Genomic DNA, 19,217 nt, shown 5'->3' on the forward strand with positions numbered 1-19,217 from the left:
TTAAATTACTAGATAGTCTTGGTAGCAACATAGCACATAAGTGGGTCATGATTGGAACTTTTTATAGTCTTTACATAAACTGTGATAATTGCTGACCATTACATTATGAAATCAAAAGAAACTGAAGCTATTGCACAGAACATGCTCTGTTTACAGCCTCATTGGAACACAAATTCTTACCAAATTGAGCAGGATCCTTAATTTTGATTGTTGATTTTCTAGTTAGATTTTAGGACTTGGAATTCTAATAAAGGTTAAGCTTTTATATTTAAAAAGTCCCTGGACTTCCCTGGTGGTCCAGTGGTTAAGACTCGGAGCTTTTACTGCAGACGGCGCGGGTTCCATCCCTGGTCGGGGAAGTTCGGTACGCCGTGCGGTGTGGCCAAAAAAAAAAATCCCTGACTATGGGTTTTCTCTACTAATTAGTTCTTTCGAATTTTCTTTTTTTTTTTTTTTTTTTTTTTTTGCGGTACGCGGGCCTCTCACTGTTGTGGCCTCTCCCATTGCGGAGCACAAGCTCCGGACGCGCAGGCCCCGCGGCCATGGCTCACGGGCCTAGCTGCTCCGCGGCATGTGGGATCTTTCCGGACCGGGGCATGAACCCGTGTCCCCTAGCATTGGCAGGCAGACTCTCAACCACTGCACCACCAGGGAAGCCCTCGAGTTTTCTTTTTTACTTTAAACTTGAAGAGAGAATATATATTCTGAAAATGACTTTATTTCAATCCCATTTAATGGATAATGAGGTAGTATGTACTCATCTCCTCCATCAGTTGTTTTGACTCAAATAATTGTTTTGGACCCATTGATAGCCTGGGTCTCTGATTCTTAGGACAAATATAATCTGACTTTAATGCATATTTTATTTGCAAATGTAAAATATAAGTACATTATAAGCTACTCCACTTAAGGGATTTTTAAAAAATGAATGAACACGAAGCCAAAGCAAAATAAACCTACTAGTGGTCCGCCGTGCAGAAGAGGAGATAGAACTGTTGAGAGAGAAGGAGTTCTCATCTCTGTCTCCTGATACGCCTCGTCGAGGAGGGAGAATGGAGGACGGTCTCGGCAGAGAAGAGCGCTTTTCTGGGCTCTTGGTTACTCCATCCTGATTGGGGAAAATAAAACGACGTTGCGTTCCTGTGAATCTTCGTTTTAATTATGCAAAGTAATTACATTGCTCTGGCTAAGTTTCCTCCTGTGCTGATAGATGAATTTCTTTTAATCCACACTACTGACTTTTATATACTTATAAGAATTTCTGCTTCAAAACTCAGAAAGAATTCAGATTTGCCTAGAGGTTTTATAAAAATATATTATTTTGGAGTTAGTGCTAAAAAATCGATTGTGAAATTCAAACTCTAAATGATAACATGGATAAAAATAATGTGCTCAAGTAGTCTCCAGGTAATTAATAATTTTAACTGAGAAGTCTTCATCAGCATGATAATGTATTAATCAGAAAGGACTGGCAGAAAGGCACTGCATGCGCAGTATTTAGCAATTATCACCACCATATACTGTGCACTTACGTGACAGGAATGCTAAGTACTTTACATCCATTTATGATTTAATTTTTACAAAAAATGTTATATGCATTTTAGAGCTGAGGAAACAGCTTTCATCAGTTTATGTAATTTTTTCAAAAATCACTGAGTTGAGAGGTAGCAGAGTTAGTATTAAATCTTGATGTGTCTGATACTGAGCCCATACTATTATATTATATATAATATAATTTGGTACAATATTATATATAATATGTCACATGTAACATCATATATAGTATATTTTGTATTTGAAATTTTATTAAATATCAAATAAATAATAAATTAATTATGCATATATCTTACAAAAATACATCTATTTTTTAATGATTAGACTATTTATAACTACGAAACACTTAATTTGTACTTGTTTTTAATAAGGTCTATTGTTTATATGTCAAACACTTCAGAACTGAAAGTCTTTGCTTTCATACATTTACTGAATTGTGTCCTTCTCCCAAATTATGTTCCTTTCTGCACCTTTGATTGGCTTGCTGCCTTACCTTGTTCCCTGATTCTGAGTATGGTAAACGGTCTGTGGAGCCCGCTGAGGTGGGCTGTATGAATAAACTGTCAGAAAATGTAGCCCTTTTAGTCGTACTAGGGCAGGCTGAGCTGCATCGTGGGGACTTTGTGCTACCCTGTAAGGCAGGAATCTTTGACAAGGTAGAATTCTAGCCATGAAAGAAAACAAACAAAAGCACAAAATAAACCAAACTATGAAGTAAGAGGAAAATTTAAAAAAAAACATGTAAACGTATAAGAAATTAAATGTCTGCTTTTAATAAGAACACATGATAAATGGTTTAATCAATGATAGAGATGTATATTATGTGAGAACGAGAGATTTTCATTGAACACATCTTTTTAACTGGAACTAACTTAAGAATACATATATAATGAGAATATAGATTAAAATATTATTTATAAATTCTATGTATAAGGTCTCTGATTAAGCCATAAACCTTATAATGATACCATATTTGGAAAATATCTTGAGAGTCTGTTGGAATTGTTCCTTTAATAAACACAGCCCTTAAATGGTATATATAATCAACATTTTGATCACATTTCACGAACTTTAGAACAAAGTATATTTAAGGCCTAATAATGGAAAATAGTTCTTTTTTAAGTTGAGAAAATGTATTTTCAGATTATCTACACTGATTTCATCAGAAAATTGCAGATTTTATATATAATGAGTTCATTTCATGAGTCAAATGCATACCAGGGACCAAGTTATACCATAGAATTAATAACATTTTTATGCAGAGACCACAGTTTGTATGATGTGCTATAAATTCTAAAAATGAAAGTCAACACTGACTAGATTGCTCATAAAAATCACAAGACTTATTTCACAGGTGTTGATAATCCCTGGGAAGATTGTCAGAAAGAGCAAGTGTAAGTGGTTGTACATATATATACAGCTTTTGGAGAAAGCTATGCTGGCATGCCACATGTCTCAGGGGAGACTGTTAAAAATACAGACAAGTATGACAAAGCCGAGGAGATTTTTATCTTCAAATAATTAATATGATTTAGCCGATAAAAAAACAGCAGTTGAAACTAAGATTTTTATCTCAAGTTGTAACCTCGGTAGACACTTCGAAGAGGCATAAGTATTCACAGATTGCACGAATCACTTCTTGTTTTAAAGACCCAGCACCTTGAGTGGGAAGTATAACTGGGTCAGCACAAGTCATTCTTTTTTGACTGATGCTACCCACAAATCAGTGAATTTCAAAAGTGTGGAATAGGAAAGAAAATGGAGTAATTGGATTGCCTCAAATTATGAAAGACATCTACTAATCTCCTGCTAAAAACAAAAACAAAATAAAATGAACAAACAAACAAAAAAACTCAAATGAAATGAAAGATTATAGGTTAGGTTCACAATAAAGATCAATTGAAAAATCGGAGAGAACTGTTCTGATGGATGTACTGAGTTAATCTTGAGGTTTTAGGAAACATAGGAAGAGGATGAGGTTACAAGGAAAAAGGAGGATGTTAAATGAGAAAAAGTTAGAAAGAATGGTGGTCTAATCTCCCTTCTTCAGAAGGATGAGATGGGCATTTACAAGGAAAAAGGTTAGTTTTTGTGTCAGATGTATATGTTCTCTGTCCAAGTGTAAGCAATGAATGCTAATTCTTGTTGAGTTACTTGAAGACCAACGGACTTGAAAATTTCTGAAAGATTTTGCAAACAATGTAATCTTAAAAATTATTTTCATAATTATTCATATTTCATAAATATTATGAAATTAATAATTTCATAATAATTATTTACATAATTATTTTATGTAATCTTAAAATTATTTTATAATCTTAAAAAATATTTTACCAAGAGAAAACTCAGACTTACTTTCTGTATCTGCTCCTAAAGACTTCCTCTTTTAAAATAATAATAATAATAATTATTATTATTGCTGTTTATTGAATAAATACTATGTTCTAAGCACTATAGAATGTATTATTTCATAAAATTACTTACTTAGTGTTTACAACTCACTTATGATATAGGAATTTTTACTCCTCCCTTTATTTTTGGAAAATTAAGACACAGGAAGAAAAACACCATATAGTTAATAAACATTCAAAACTTGGATCTGGCCTGTTTCATGGTCCTGCTCTTAACCAACATAACCCACTAGTTCCCCATCAGAAACAAGGTAAAGAGATACAAATCTTGAAATAGCAGTGTGTTCAAAATAAGGACTAAAATTACCAAAGTGCTAAATGGATTCTATTGCTTGCCATAAGTTCAGGAATATGTCTGAAAATATTTATATAATAATCAATATACATATATTTTTTAATCAACATAAAGTCCCTTGGCTTCAATATGATATAAAACGTTCGGCTGTCATTGAAAATGAATTCCTATTTTTCACAATAAATAAAAAGAAGTCTAAAATTTTATTAGTTTTTAGAAAGCTAAACTAAGAATTGTGATTTACATATCATACATGATGGCTAAGACCCAGAACATTGTGATACATTACTAATTATCATCACTCAAATTATTTGTTGTAATTTTAGGATTCCATGATAAGTCTTTTAACTTTTTTCTTTCAATAAGAAAGAAGTAAAATACTTTGTGTTGGTTTTGGTCTTTTGAAAATTTAAAAAACATGATTAATAATATAAAAATAAAATTTGCAAAATAAGAAATATAAAAGATTTATAAACATAGAAGAAGCTAAACATCATTAATACAACCAAATTAAAACAACAAAATATTTCATCTCCATAACTTGGTAAATATAGAAAAAGTATAGAGATATCTAGTAATAACGAATACAAGCATGTTCATATACAGCTGGAGGACATATAAGCTGTAGAACCTTTCTGGAGGACAATTTGACAATATGCAGCAAAAAGTTTAAATGTGGACTTTCTTTTTGAAACAATGATTTTGCTACTACAAAATTATCCTAAGGACATGCATATGGATACATTCATAGATGTAGCCAAAAAGATTTCTACAGTAATACTGCTAAAATAAAAGAAAACTGGTTTGAATGTCAAGTAATGGGAAATTGATTAAGAACATCACAGTAAAAATACAAAATGAAATATTATGTAGTCATTAAAATGATGTACAAGAATGTTTAATGACATGGAAATCTGTTTATTGTTTAATTAAAAAACTGATATGTGGTGTTTCCATCTTTGTTATTAAACATATAAATGTGTAAAAAAAATTAAGATTTTATGTCAAAATGGTAACTGCAGTTATCTTTAGATAAGGAGATAATATATTTTTACTTATTTTTCTCATCTACATTAATTTTCTCATATTCTTATTTTGTAAAACAATAATGAAAATGTGTTGTAAAATACAGTTTAGTGTTGATTATAATGGTTTATCTTGATTCTGTGAAAAGTAAATAAATTGGGCTCCCCCACTTTTGCCAGATCATTATGGTGTTTCACATGTTTCTGTCTTACTAAAAAAGAGGCAGCCTAAATGCCAGCTCTGCCCTCACCAGCTACCATCACATTCCAGAAGACATTCGGACATGCTTGAATGCCATCAAGAATCAATCTGGGTGAGTTGAATGATCTAAAATGTTTTAAAAGAGTAAACATCTAAAGTCTAAATTTTATCTAAAATTACTAAAACATTTCCACTAATACCAAAGGGAATGTTGAATGAAGAGCAAGGAGAAAGTTATTTTACTCACAGACACTTTGTCCTTTGTCTGTTTAAATACACTGGGAGCCTGAGCTGATTCAGCACCTGCTGCTGTTGAGAGAGGAGACAAAAACAACCCCACACTTAGTGGCTAAAGACCACGTAAATGCATTTTTAATGCCTTTTGGATATTCAGTTGTGTCAACAGACTAATGCAAAGTGAATTTTGTTTATATTGAGACTCAAATTCAGTAACTGAAGAAACCCGAATAATAAGAACATTATAGCATGTGGCTCCCACTATAGAGTGTGCTAATTACTATAACCCAGTGTTTACCAAAGCACAGGTAAGCACACCAAGTAATTTTCTATCTGTTACCAATGTACCCTTAAATTACAATTGATCCTTCAGAATGGAAATCATAGGACAGTAATCCGAATGCTGCAGAATTTAAAGAAAAGGGGAGTGACTGGTTTCTAGGGTGGGCATCACATAAGAATATTCACAGAGATTCCCAAACCTTCTTTATGTAGCCACTGTCATATCTACAGACATTTCTGCATTTTATATTTTAAACTGTCATGGTCTGCCAACCCCTTTCCCTCTGCACCCCTTCATTTCACAATATGAATGACACACTTGTTTGACGTGAAACGGACCACATGAGAAGGGAAGGGAAGAAAAATGGCTTGTCAAGAAGAGAAAACATGAGAAGAAATTTAAGTTCAGTAAAATAGACCATGTTCTACACATGCACTTCCTGTATGAAATTATTACCACATCTGTTACTGTTGTTTCTCTTGCTGCTGTTTTATACTTCTGGTTTCAATTTTAAACTCCATCATCTCTAGCATAATTTCTGCTGATGACTTACCTGACTTGACTTAAATATCTTTCATGATTGAACACAACCCTTTGTGTTTGGGGAAACTGTCCCTATTTAACAATTGGGCTAAGAAAATAAAAGGCATAAACTTGTGTGTTTACTTCCACCTTAATTTTCTTTCACAAGAGAGAAATCCTCTGGAAAAAAAATACTTATCCTTATAAGCGCTCCAAATGAGTTTCAAAAAGGTTTCTTGTGCCATGTGCAGTTCTAACACAAAAACAGTAACGGCCTACAATATGTTCTATGCTATTTAGGACTGGCTAGTAAGATTATTCGCAGACTCTGAAACTATTTTTTTTTAAAAGGATCAGTGCAAATTATGCCTCTTTACTATTTCTACAATATAGCTCATTTTTTCTGTGACATATATACTTTGCTTTAAGTCAATGAAACTCATGTTTGGTATATGCTTTCTGTTTGAGTATCTTAATATTTGAATAAAAAAGGAAGATCCTAATGAGTCCAAAGATCTTAAATTTCCTTTAATGAATGAAATAAAAAGGTAAGTTATTCTCAGTGTGGCATATTGAATACTAATGACATGCAGGTACTTCACCAAACCATTTGACATTTCCTCTGAAATTGTACGATCCTAATATATTTTTCATCTTTTTAGGTGGCATATAGGGCTTTTATGCCCCAACCAAGAGATTCTGCCTGTGCAAGCATTTTTCTAACTAGAAGAAAAATTCCAAGTTTAATGAAAATGTACTAAGTAAGATGCACTATAAGATTTAGAGGTGTCATGTTAATTCCTAACTCTTAACTTACAGGAACCCCTCATTCTAAACCTTCATCATCAAGGTGTGTGTATAATTATGTCTTCTACTTTCAAATCCTGACTTACATACTAGTTCTTGAAGGATGCTCATGAGATATTTTCTATATGAAGAACACAAATTAAAAATACTTGAAATTTTTAGTGGTTATCATGAAACCATTAACCTTGCTTTTTTTTTCTTACAAGGGTTAATGCTGCTCCTAACCCTTTAAAGCCATCCGAAGATTCATATAAAGGCACTTCTAATGTATAATGGATTGGGAAATATTCCTTTCTGACTTAAGAACTCTGATGTCTTCTTTTGTAGACTGCAAGTGTGCCATTTAATCAATGCTAAAATAAAATATATTCTAAATGAAGAGTATCCTAATACAATTATACATTTAAAATAAATACTTTGCACTGAAATTTAGGAATAGAGTTTACATTATAGATATTATGTATGGTCTTTTGTGATGATTTGTAACATGTTTCACTCCTTCATGTTCACTCTTTCACTCCTTTTTAAACAGTAAAAAACAAGTATATCTGAAGGAGACAGAACAATAAGAAGGTAGGAAAATAGAAATAAACCTAAATTCTAAGATATTGGGAGGGAAGGGGTTCATTAAATTTTAAATTTATTAAATTTTTGAATGCTACCTTATGTAGGGGAATTTAGCAGTTTGGATCCAACACATTTAAGAAAATCCCAAGGACAAAATGTCAGCTAAGAGATGTAGTATCACCAGAAAGCCTGGCTAATTTTGGATATGAAAAATAAAATCTGATAGGATTACCAGACAATTTCCTTCTCCATTTTTTCTTCCATCCAAAAGCAAAGTAATTTTTCAAACACAATTTCACCCCAGATTTGCCTTTCATTTTCCATCTCAAAATCACTATGCATTCTTGGTGGTTCTCAGTAAATTCATCAACATCAGTAACAGATTTGGCAATAACAATATAGAAAATAGGACAAATACATATGGGTTTTTAAGCATGAGGGAGATAAATAAGCAAAATAATGAGAATGCATACCACGGTTATATTCATCGCCATCGTCTAACCAAAAACACAGAATGAAAATAGGAATCCCCAGAACGTGACACTAGAGCACAATGCCAAGATACAATCACTGTTAAGTCTGAGCATGACAAAGAAACAGATGGTCATGACCTCTTCTGCAGGGAGGGAAAAAAAAAAGAATAATGATACAAGACACTTAATAGCGAAATCGTTCATGACTGCTGAGATTCTTGGAAGAAAAACAAAACGAAGCTGCTACGGTAATGAGATAAAAAAAATACATGTCCATGTTTGCCAGCCACATTGCAGAATTGAACAGTCACCTGTCGTTTTCCGCTTAACACAGGAGAGATGAGTTGGTCTAGTATATTTGATAGCAGGTTTTAAAATGAATTTCCTGGAGGGAGAGTGGGCCTGAACTTCTGTTTTTTTAGCAAGTTCAGCCTTCTTATAAACTGCTATGAATAAGAAAACACAAAAAGCATACCATCAGGAAAAAATAAACACTTGGAGCAAAACCGAATGAAATTTCATCAATAATTAGTTACCATGGTTAGGCAGTTTCTTCTACAAAAGAGTAATAATGAATTACTTCAAAAACATTTTTAAAGAAGTGATTGTTAAATGAACCTTTTTTCCTTCTCACTTCATCTCTGGAGACTGTGCTAGGTTCCTTTTTAGCTATTTTTCTTTCAGGAGTGGAAATTCTGCCTCTCCCGGTTTTAAAAGGCTTTTCTTTTCTATGTTTCTCAAGAGATGGTCTCCGAGCTTCCTTTTCAGCTTTCTCCTCTTTAGGAATAGTTTCTAACTGTTCTGTCATGATGCTCCTATCATCATCTGTGGATCAAAGCAAACCATGACAACAACAACAACGAAAACATTAGTAACAAATGTACAAAATCCTTCATCTATTAAAAAAAATGCAAAACCAAGAGATAAAGGGTCATTTTAAAATGTTTAAAAATGAAAAAAAAATTCCACTAGGTTACTGGATTTTATTTGGGAGTAGAAAATTAAAAAAAAAATAATGCACACCTTGAGTGTCCACCCAGAGGCTGTCAGCATCCATGATGGAGTCATCAATGGTGGTCTCGTCTTTGTAATCATCATAGGTTTCTGTCTTATATTCTGAGAGTCCAACCTCTTCTCTCTCAGGGGAAGCCGGAGCTTCTGGGGAGCCATCCTTGGGTTCAGCCTGGGCTTCAGCTGCCTCTTCTACTTCAAGCTCTTCTTCAGCACGGGGGGATGGTCTCCTTTCTACCTCAGGCTGCTCTAAGGCTGCAAAACGCACACTGTGGGAACCCGACTCCCCTTCATCAGTTGTGGTTTGCACGACAGTGATGAAATCATCCTCGATAGTTACAACGGACTCAATCACTCCCTTGTGTTCACCAGGGCAGGTCTCCACATATTCCTCCCTGACACCTGGGACACCCAGGTCAGTAATCTGAAGGGTGTCTGAACGGAAGAGCAGTTTATCATAATCTCCCTGGGCTTCTATCTCTTCTTCCTCATCCTCAGCCTCTGCTGGTTCAGCTCCAGTGGCTTCAGGCAATGGTTCTGTAACATCAGAGGGCGTGATAGATATATCTGGGGTCTCCTTGTTTTCTTCTTTTGGCAGCTGAATAAATTCCATCTGGACGTCAGCTCTCTCATCTGCGGCTAAATCAGCCTCTGAAACAGCAGGTGCACAGGGTATTTCCACAGACAATTTGATGGCAATCTCGTCTTGAATTAGAGAAGATTCTGGGGAAATTTCCTTCTTGCCCTCATCAGCTTTCAAGGACTCCATGGTGAGGCTTTCATGCTCACCGCTGGACTCATAGGACTCCTCTTTGTCTACAGCCTCCTGGTGCACCAGGTCAGGCTTGGCCACCTTCTCCTTGACTTCTGTTTCACTAACTTTTGTGCCTTCTTTCACGTGGCCAGACTCAACACCCATAAACGCATCTGCCTCCTGAGGTGCTGTGGATGAAGGGGCGAGGTCCTGGGTAGCCTTGAGTTTAAGCTCTGCTGCGTTTCCAGCATCTATGTGTAGCCCTGAAGCCATCTGTCCAAAGTCACTGATTTTAATATCTAACTGACCCTGGTCAGCTTTCTTTGCAGCAAAATCGAGTTCCGGTTCAGCTTTTTGGGATGGTTCTACTTCAGCTACCTCTGGCACGGAACTAAGACCTTTCTCTGCTTTCTCAGCCATGAGAGGTGATGCATCTTTTGAGACTGTCAGTTCTTTGGCTGAAGCTTGCTCATGGGTTACTCCTAATCCAAAAGTTTCAACTTTATCACCAGCCTCTTCTGTTTCCTCAGCATGTTCTTTTGAATCGGCATGTTCTTCACTTTTTTCTAGTAAAGTATCCAGCTTATCATTCGCTTTCTTCTCCTGATCAAACTCCCTACTCAGTCCTGATTTGTCACCAGAGATAGGCGGGGATACTTCTTTCTCAGCACTGAGTTCATCTTTGACTCTTCCAGCAGCTGCCAGTTTGACTTCAATCAATGAAAGATCCGTGACCAAATCTCTTCGTGCTTTATCATCAGTGCCTTCATAAAAGGAACCACTCTCCCCAGATAAATTTTCACTGTCTTGAACAGGTGATGGGAGTGGGACTGTGTATTTATTGAACACACAGTAGCCCAGGTCTTCGAGTTGACTGTCAGTTTTAACAATGACGTGGTTTTCATCAGTGACAGGGGGGAAGCCAGTACTACTCTCCTCCACCAGAGTCTCTGATGTGACTGATTTTCTCCTGGCAACCTCAGCATCTGCACTCACGGAAGCTAATCTTGACCTTGTGCCTGCCAGGTCTAGCATCTCAGGCAGGTCAGGTGCCATGACAGTACCATTTTTGTAATAATCTTTGGCTAGGAAAGGTGACTCACACGATGTCTCGACTTGGGTGTTTTCCTCTCCAGTAGCTTTTTCCCCCTTGATCTGTTCTTTTTCTTCTTTGCTTTCTGTTGGGAAGCAAGGGGCTTTGTCCACTGCAGGTGTTGTGGCTGGAAGGTAATCATCTCCTTCGTCCATACTTCCACTAGTGTTGGTTAGAATATCAGAAGCAAGGGGAGAAAGATCATGCCCCCGGCCAAAGTTAAATCCAAGGGCTATGGAATCCAGGCAAGACATGGGCAAATTGATTGACATGCTTCTTTGCTCTATTGCAGACCTACCACCAAGTCCTAAACTCCTGCTTAGTGTCAAATCATCCTTATTCTTACTGTGGAGATCCCTTTTCTCCCCATACACTTTTGGATCAATAGTGAACATTCTTTCTTGAGGAGAACTGGGCTCTTCAGGTAAGTCAGACGGATAACTCTGTGCGAGAGTGCTATACCCTGCTTCTTGTGCTGGAGCACTGGGCTGGGAGTCTTTCTCTGCCATAAGTGCCTTGTCGCCGTTTTTATACATGGAAGATACAGTATCAAAAGACTCTTGGGCACTTTCTCTTGTGTCACTCAGTTCATAGTAATCACTGCCTGGCTGGATACTTTTTGTCACTTCTTCTTTCAAGGCAGATGTTTCAAAGTACTTGGACATTCCTGACTTATCTTCATAAAATGGCATGTCAAGCTCAGCTGACGTTACAGCTCCAACTCCTTCAACCTTATTATCTTTGTCAGCAACTTTTTCTTCAAAAAGCTCCTGGGTGGCACTCTTTTCACTTAGTGCAGCTGGTTCAGTCATGACTTTTTCTGGTGTCTTAGAGGTCACGGCTGAATCAGTAACTGCTTGCTCCAAACTTACAGGGAATGAGTCCTGTTTTAATATATCTGTGGGAAGCTCCTGGCCTTTCGGTTCTTCTTTGGAGTAAGCGTGCTCTGTGGAGGGCTGAATTACACCAGTTTCTTCATCTGTCAATTTTGGGGCTTCACTCTCTTTTGACACAGCTTCTTCATCAGAAATGGTTGTTTGTTCTTCAAGCTTTAGGTGAGGTTCCTTTTCAGTAAGCATAGACTCCTGTTCACTGAAGGTGGGAGTCTCTTTTATCTGCACACTCTCTTGCTTTATTGCCCCTTTCTCTTCTCCTAAACCTTTCTCCGGAACATATTCTTCCACAATCGAAATGTGAGCATCTTTGGGTGATGTAACTGCCTCTGAGGCTGGTGCTTCTGCCATTTTGTCAGGTTGATCCTTATGGGGCTCTTCAACTTTAGAACTATCTTTGGCAGTCGCTGGGCTACCAGTTTCTTCCAAAGATTTTTTGTCATCTGGCTGTAGTAGGGCAGGGGCAAAGGGTGATGTTGCTGCAACAATGTCATTCTTTGTGATATCTAAAGGAAGAGTGAAGCTTCCACCCTGAAAGGGACTTGGCATGGGAGAATCAAATTGTTTCCCTTCCCATTTTGGGATGTCCTCAAGTACGTCTTTTTCCTTCATGGGTGTTAGGGGGCCAGGAGATACTGGAGCAACTAAACCCCACTCATCCTTTTTTGCTTCCATTGGCATTTGGATGAACCAGTCCTTTTGCTCTTTTGCAGCTGAGGGCTCTGCGGGAAGGCCAATATCAGGTACCACTAGGCTCGGTTCTGTCTTCTGTTTTGTGTCTTCTAGGCTGGCACCCAGAGTATGCCCAAACAGAGTGGGAGGTACTTTTTCTTCTTCTGTGTCTTGCATATCCTTTTTATCAGGGGAAATTTTAGTTGTCTCAGGCTGAGAAACTAAGGCAGCATGTTTAAGGTCTTCACCAGGCTTACTTTCTTTCTCTGACTCCTTTTCCTTCTTGTCTAATGGCTCGGCTGGAGAGGGAGTCAATTCCTGTTGATCATGAAACTCCATCTTCGAGGCTGTAAGCAAACCTGAAGTAATTGGGTTGATTTTTAAACAAATAATAGGCAAGTGCTTTCAGGCAGTAAGCTTAAAATTATATTTTGAAATGGCAAATGAATGGTAGGGTATAAAGAAAAACTATGAAACATGCAAGCATGCTACTCATTTAAAAATCAATATGAAAATGTCAGGACTGAGATATATTTGTATGATTGCTAAAATGAACTCCCATTGTGAATTAATATGTACATAAATTGTAATAAGAGTATATTTTGAATACTCTTTTTTCCTTTGTTTGGTCTCTCTAAACAGTATGTGATGTGTACTGAAGTAGAAAAAAATTTTCATGTGCCTTCTACAGATAAAATTACAAATTAAAGAATATTGAATAAGTAACTAACATTAAGGTATAAAAGAATCTATATAGTAATCTAAATATGGGAAAGAATTGATTTCTACTGACCTTTTTCTTTGTTTTCTAATTTGTAAGTGAATTGGCAGGCCATGGGCAGAAGGCCAATTAAGTTATAGTTATATGTGTTAAATAAATTCAGTTAACTGGATTGACAAGTTCCAGGACCAATTTTGGGGGCACTGAAAGGTTACTAGAATAAATTTTTAGAAGTCATCTGAGAATAAATTTCGGTAATACAAATAAATGATTACTACTGACTTTATATGATATGACCTAAATATTGACAAGTCAATTTCTACCACATATCAAAATTCTTAAGTTCTAATCATTACTTACTCTGTATGGTAGAGGTAAGAAAATCTGAATTATACTGATAATACTGGGAAGTCATGTGACTAACAAAATTTTAAAGCGTCAACTATTAAAATTCTTTCTCTCCTTGGTCATGACCTCATTCTCTGGAATGTGACCAACGGGCAAAGCACTGACCAGTATTGGCTTTAGAGATGCTTCACAGAGATTAAATGACTCTTTTTAATTTTTATTTGTTCAGCATTCCAAAAGGTTTCAGAGTTTCAATTGTATTTTAAGGTCAAAGTTATTCACTGTGGTGAATAGGGCTAAATGTAATTATCTGGAAAATAAAACTCAGTCATCTCCTGAAGAGCAAGTGTATGGATCATTATTACCTTATATACTTGTGTGTCTTGTTGTCACAATAGAAAAGAAATACTACACGAACCTTTCTAATAAAGGTTAGATGAATGAAAACTCAAGAGATATGGTGATTATCAAAGGGGTTGGCTGCCATGGAAAGGAAATGATATGAGAAGCATCAGCAGGCTCTTTTAAGGAAACCAAACCAGTATTCACTGAAGCATAAAAAAATATAGCACACTGCGGTTGCAAACAAAAACGATTCTACCATTTAAGCCTGTATGTGCCAAAATCCATCTCTACAGTTTGAAAGAAAAGCATATGAATTGCTGTCCCCCAAAATAAAAATAAAAATATACATGTATTAGCAATGTGACTGGCAAACATTTGAGATGAAGAGCGGGGGCGGAAAAAAGCTCACATAGTGTCATCAGCCTGGCTGCAAAGCGTATTGTATCATGGCAAAGTAAAACCAGGAATCAGCTGCAGCAGTGGAAAATCAAGCTGCCACACAGCACCTGCACAAGCCACACTCTCTGCTCATTAAGTCTCAAACAGTGGTTTTGGGATCATGAGAAGACCCAGCGATGGAATAGCATTGGAAAGGCATCAGGTTGGTAAGCTGCTGGAGAGATCTATCTTTTGCAACAAAACACATGCAAATCCTAAGAAAGACACACCTTCCCCGGCAGAGGAAGGGGTTTTTACTTCTGGAGACACCTCCGCGACCTCTTTTATACTTTTCTCCTGTGGGGTCCCTGCTGGGGCGCTCTCTTCAGGAGCTATTTGGGCCTCCGCACTAGACTCCACTTGGCCTTCACTGAGGCCCTTGGGCTGGTCTGAGGCCTTGGCAGCCTCACACTCTTTCCCAGGAAGAGTGGCAGGTTTCTCTTCCTCAGCCATTGGACTCGCTAGCATTTCTTCTTCTTAGGGAGGAAAAAGATGTTGACATCATGACCACAGAAACATACATGAAACAACAGAAATATTATTCAAGGAACACTTTCAGCTCGATTATATTGACCTCACAAGAACCTCTTTTACCATTTGGATGAGCAAATTAATATCCTAATGCAATGGACATTATGTATTGCTTGGAAAATTAATATGCATAATCTGCAAATCATGATGCCTTTTACAGTCTCATGAAAAGGCTCTTTATTTTAAAACTTGAGAGCTGAAAGGGTTTTATTGCTCTATTACCCTCAGTGGAAATGGCAGTAAGTTGTACACAATGTGGAAAGCTGGCTGGAAATAAGAGATGGTACTGCCAGATAACAGATGGCTGTGAAAAGATAGAAGCATTGATGTGCTGAAACAAACCTTTAAATTTGTTAGACATGTGCTGTTTTCTCCAATGCAGGAAGCCCCTACATACGAATTTCTGATTACTTAATTTAAAACACGCAAACTTCGCTAAAAAAATCTTTGGGAATAAAAAGCCTGGTCTCAAAATAATATCCAATCAACTACCTTATTATCAGCTTTATCATGAAATCCATCAAAACTCTTTAAAATATAATTTATTTAGTATTTTTAAGGCCAAAGACTACCAAACTTAATTTTACATTCATTGCATTATATGATTGGAGAATGTAAAAGTTTTCAAGAAGTAAGTAAAATATTTTGAAAAACAAGGTCCAGGTAAGAGTTAATTTCACTACTATTTAGAAAAGTCTACCTCTGGGACATGACTGTTATCAGATTGTTCAAACCACTGAAATATCAGTAATATAGTTCTTGTATAGTCCTCTTTGACACTGAAGAAAGAAAATGTGCATATTATAAAGCCTCATTTCTGCAATTCAAAACAAAACCACCATGGAAAGATAATTGAGTGGCAACAAAACTGCCAAAATATCCTCCCCAAAGATGTATATCACACAGAAAAATGTTAACAAGTAAAATGTAAAAAACAAATTTATGAAGGCCATGAATTATCGTGTTCATTTGTTTCTCATTTACACTTCAAATGTCAGTAAAATAAATCCCATTTTATTGCTTAAGAAATTACAGGGAGGGATTTCCTTGGTGGCGCAGTGGTTAAGAATCCGCCTGCCGAAGCAGGGGACACGGGTTCGAGCCCTGGTCCGGGAAGATCCCACATGCCGTGGAGCAACTAAGCCCATGCACCACAACTACTGAGGCTGCTATCTAGAACCTGCGAGCCACAACTACCAAGCCAAGGGGCTCTCTAGAGCCCATGGGCCATAACTACTGAGTCCATGTGCCATAACTACTGAAGCCTGCACGCCTAAAACCTGTGCTTCACAAGAGAAGCCACCACAATGAGAAGCCTGCGCACTGCATAGAAGAGTAGCCCCCACTCGCCACAACAAGAAAAAGCCTACACGCAGCAACGGAGACCCAATGCAGCCAAAAATAATAAATAAATAAATTTATATATACAAAAAAAAGAAAGTAGAGGGAAATATATAAGCTGTTTTCTAGTTCTGCAAATGAATGTCTCTTATGAAATTCCTAGGAAATTCTTATGAGATTCCTATAATTTAAACAATTATACATTGTTTAAACGGACTTGTGAGAAAGACTACAGATGGAAAGAAATTTTTTGAGAAATATTAAAATCTTTAGAGGGGGGAAAAAAGAGGACTAATTCTATTTTCTCACATTTAGCACTCAGAAACTTTCATTGTTGTAATTTAATTATGTCAGTAACATTTTAAGCATTCAGATTCTAACTCATTATTAAGGCAATTTTTATAATGCCATAGAATTAGAGATTTTGATTAAAGCTAAGAGACTTTTAATATAGCTGCTTTAATATAGCACCTTATTGGATGAAATCTTATCAAATTAATTTACATGTTTTCCAAATCCATGTAATTTTTTAGCTTTCCATTTTCTCATTTTGTCTAAATCATGTTTATTTCCACACCTGTTCTTTATTCAAAAATTCACATAGTTTTCTGAATTGTTTTAAGTTCACTTAGTTGTACTCAATATGGGTTATATTTCTCCATCAGAGTGTCTGAGCCACTGGTGCTCTTGCCTTGGAACTATCTGCCCTTACATTAAATATTGTGCCATATAAAAATAAACTCTTCATTTAAGCAAGTTATTTTTCCTCATTTGAAAATAACTTCTTCACCTAAGCAAAAAAAAAAAAAAATTGAGCTCTATTTTTTTTCCTTATAAAACTACCTTGTTAGAATGAGACAAATTGCAGCCCACTGCCCACTTATTTTATCCTCACCAATGCCGACTATACATAGGGTCTCCACCTTCATGAGACTGGAATGACAAAAGCTTTGGAGCATTTCCCTCATTTTAGCCCACTTCTACTTATTTGAAGCAAGATTTAGGTCACCTGGGGAAGCCTCTGTAGTTTCTGTAGATGATTAAGTGATTTGGAGAAATAAATTCATTCCATAACATTTATTCTACCCTAAACAGACCTTTCTCTTTTAAAGAGCTATCACATTAACATAGCACTAAAAAGAAGCCTAACTCTATTGAAGTCTGGTCCTAGAAATATTACGTATCCAAGAGGATAAAATTATATTAAAGTTCATCTTCTTTGGTTTGGGTAAGAGAATATATTCTTCCCCCACTGATTTATTTGCAAGGGGCAGAAAGAAGTCATACTTTATTTGAACTTTTTTTGCTTCCTTCTCAGAAGCCGTGAAAAAAAAAAAGGAAGTACTCACATGTCTCAAATAAGGCTTCTTAGATATAAATTGTTGAGGCGTTTGGATGGACTGAGCTATATAGGGACTTCACTTTCATATGGAGAAAGCAGGCTCCTGTCCCTCCCACTCCACACATGAAGGCACACTTAGTATGATGCATGTGGTCAAAGCTGCAGGCAGGGGAGGGGGATCAAAAGGGGACCATGCTCGGTTCACCTTTCTCCTGGTCTAAGTGGGCCTCTGCACTCTGCGCTGGGACACTGGGGAGCACACTAGAGGTAGTCCACTGTGAACTGAACAAAGGATGCTTATAGTACTCCTCATCGGAATTGGAAGAGTCATCATCAGGCACAGACACCGAGATGGTGGAGGGGGCTAGGAGCCTACGCCTCTCCCCACTGGTGGCAGGTTTGTGGTTGGGCAAACTGTGTAGAGGACCCACTTGATCCTCAGCCCCTTCATCTACAAACAGACACACAGGAAGAAACTGCAGGGAGAACTGGACAAGACAGACACAAGATCAGACAGACGAGACAGACACCTGCGCGAGGACATGGGGCCATGGAAGCAGCAGAGCAGGATGGAGGATGGGAGACAGTGACGTCTCATGCTTCAGTAGCCGCTGCATTTCAGCTATCCCTTCAGTAATCTTGCCATTGATCTAAATGAACCAAATGCTCTGACACCCCCACTGCATAATAGAAATTATCTTTACATTCTCCTCAAACAAGTTAAAACAACAACAGGACACTGGAATAGAAACAAAGCACTATCAAACAAATACACTTGTTAGAAGAAATTCTTTCAAGTACATAAATTTTCCTCATGCTTTTATCAATATATTTATAAGTTAAAAAAGAGGAAAGCTGTTAGGATCTGATGCCTGCACAATTATGGGGGAAATCAGTCCTGATGAAGTACAACCTTAATTATCTAGTATGCTCACATGGTTAGCATTTTGGTTGATTTAATTTTTTAGTTAATGACTTCAACCAGAAAGTAATTTTTAATTTCAATCCTGTTAAGAAAAATCTACAATGCATTATCTTTCTTTCCTGTCTTGCTTAGGGGAGCACAGTTGGCACAGCTTTTACTTTGGATGCAGACTCCTAGGCATCTTTTTAAACCCTGGTCCTCATTTGCATGACTGTGAAAATATTAGAAAGTTTTAGAAAGTACCTAGCAATATACAGTTGTTTTCCCGTGTTCTGCTTCTCTTCTGAAAGCTTAATAGATTACAGTTAGCTGAGAATTTCTATTGAGTTGGCTTCAGACTCATCAGTATTTTATTCAATGCAGTTTCACTTGCACTACTGGCTTCTGACTGTTTTTATATCTCAAACACCTCATTGCATATTTCTCA

The 19,217-nt window shown here is 36.8% G+C and overlaps 1 protein-coding gene across 22 annotated transcripts in view; it reads right to left on the bottom strand.

Moving 5' to 3' along the window:
- The window catches only part of MAP2 (microtubule associated protein 2), a gene marked incomplete at its 5' end in the record, with an annotated part of 74,648 nt that overhangs the window by 23,301 nt on the left and 32,130 nt on the right, over positions 1–19,217 (bottom strand). For 3 of the 22 annotated variants that reach the window (XM_082630860.1, XM_082630875.1, XM_082630874.1), the window contains 5 exons: positions 961–1,108; positions 5,735–5,796; positions 8,688–8,822; positions 8,995–9,201; positions 9,400–13,158. In XM_082630860.1, coding sequence (XP_082486986.1) covers positions 961–1,108; positions 5,735–5,796; positions 8,688–8,822; positions 8,995–9,201; positions 9,400–13,158 — 4,311 coding nt within the window. Of the gene's footprint in view, positions 1–960; positions 1,109–2,047; positions 2,219–5,734; positions 5,797–8,687; positions 8,823–8,994; positions 9,202–9,399; positions 13,159–14,881; positions 15,128–19,217 lie in introns of all 22 variants that reach the window. The other 19 variants (XM_082630873.1, XM_082630869.1, XM_082630861.1 and 16 more) reach the window with 16 other exon arrangements.

The sequence above is a fragment of the Mesoplodon mirus genome (assembly GCF_964341445.2).
Source record: "Mesoplodon mirus genome assembly, chromosome: 8".
Lineage (NCBI taxonomy): Eukaryota > Metazoa > Chordata > Mammalia > Artiodactyla > Ziphiidae > Mesoplodon > Mesoplodon mirus.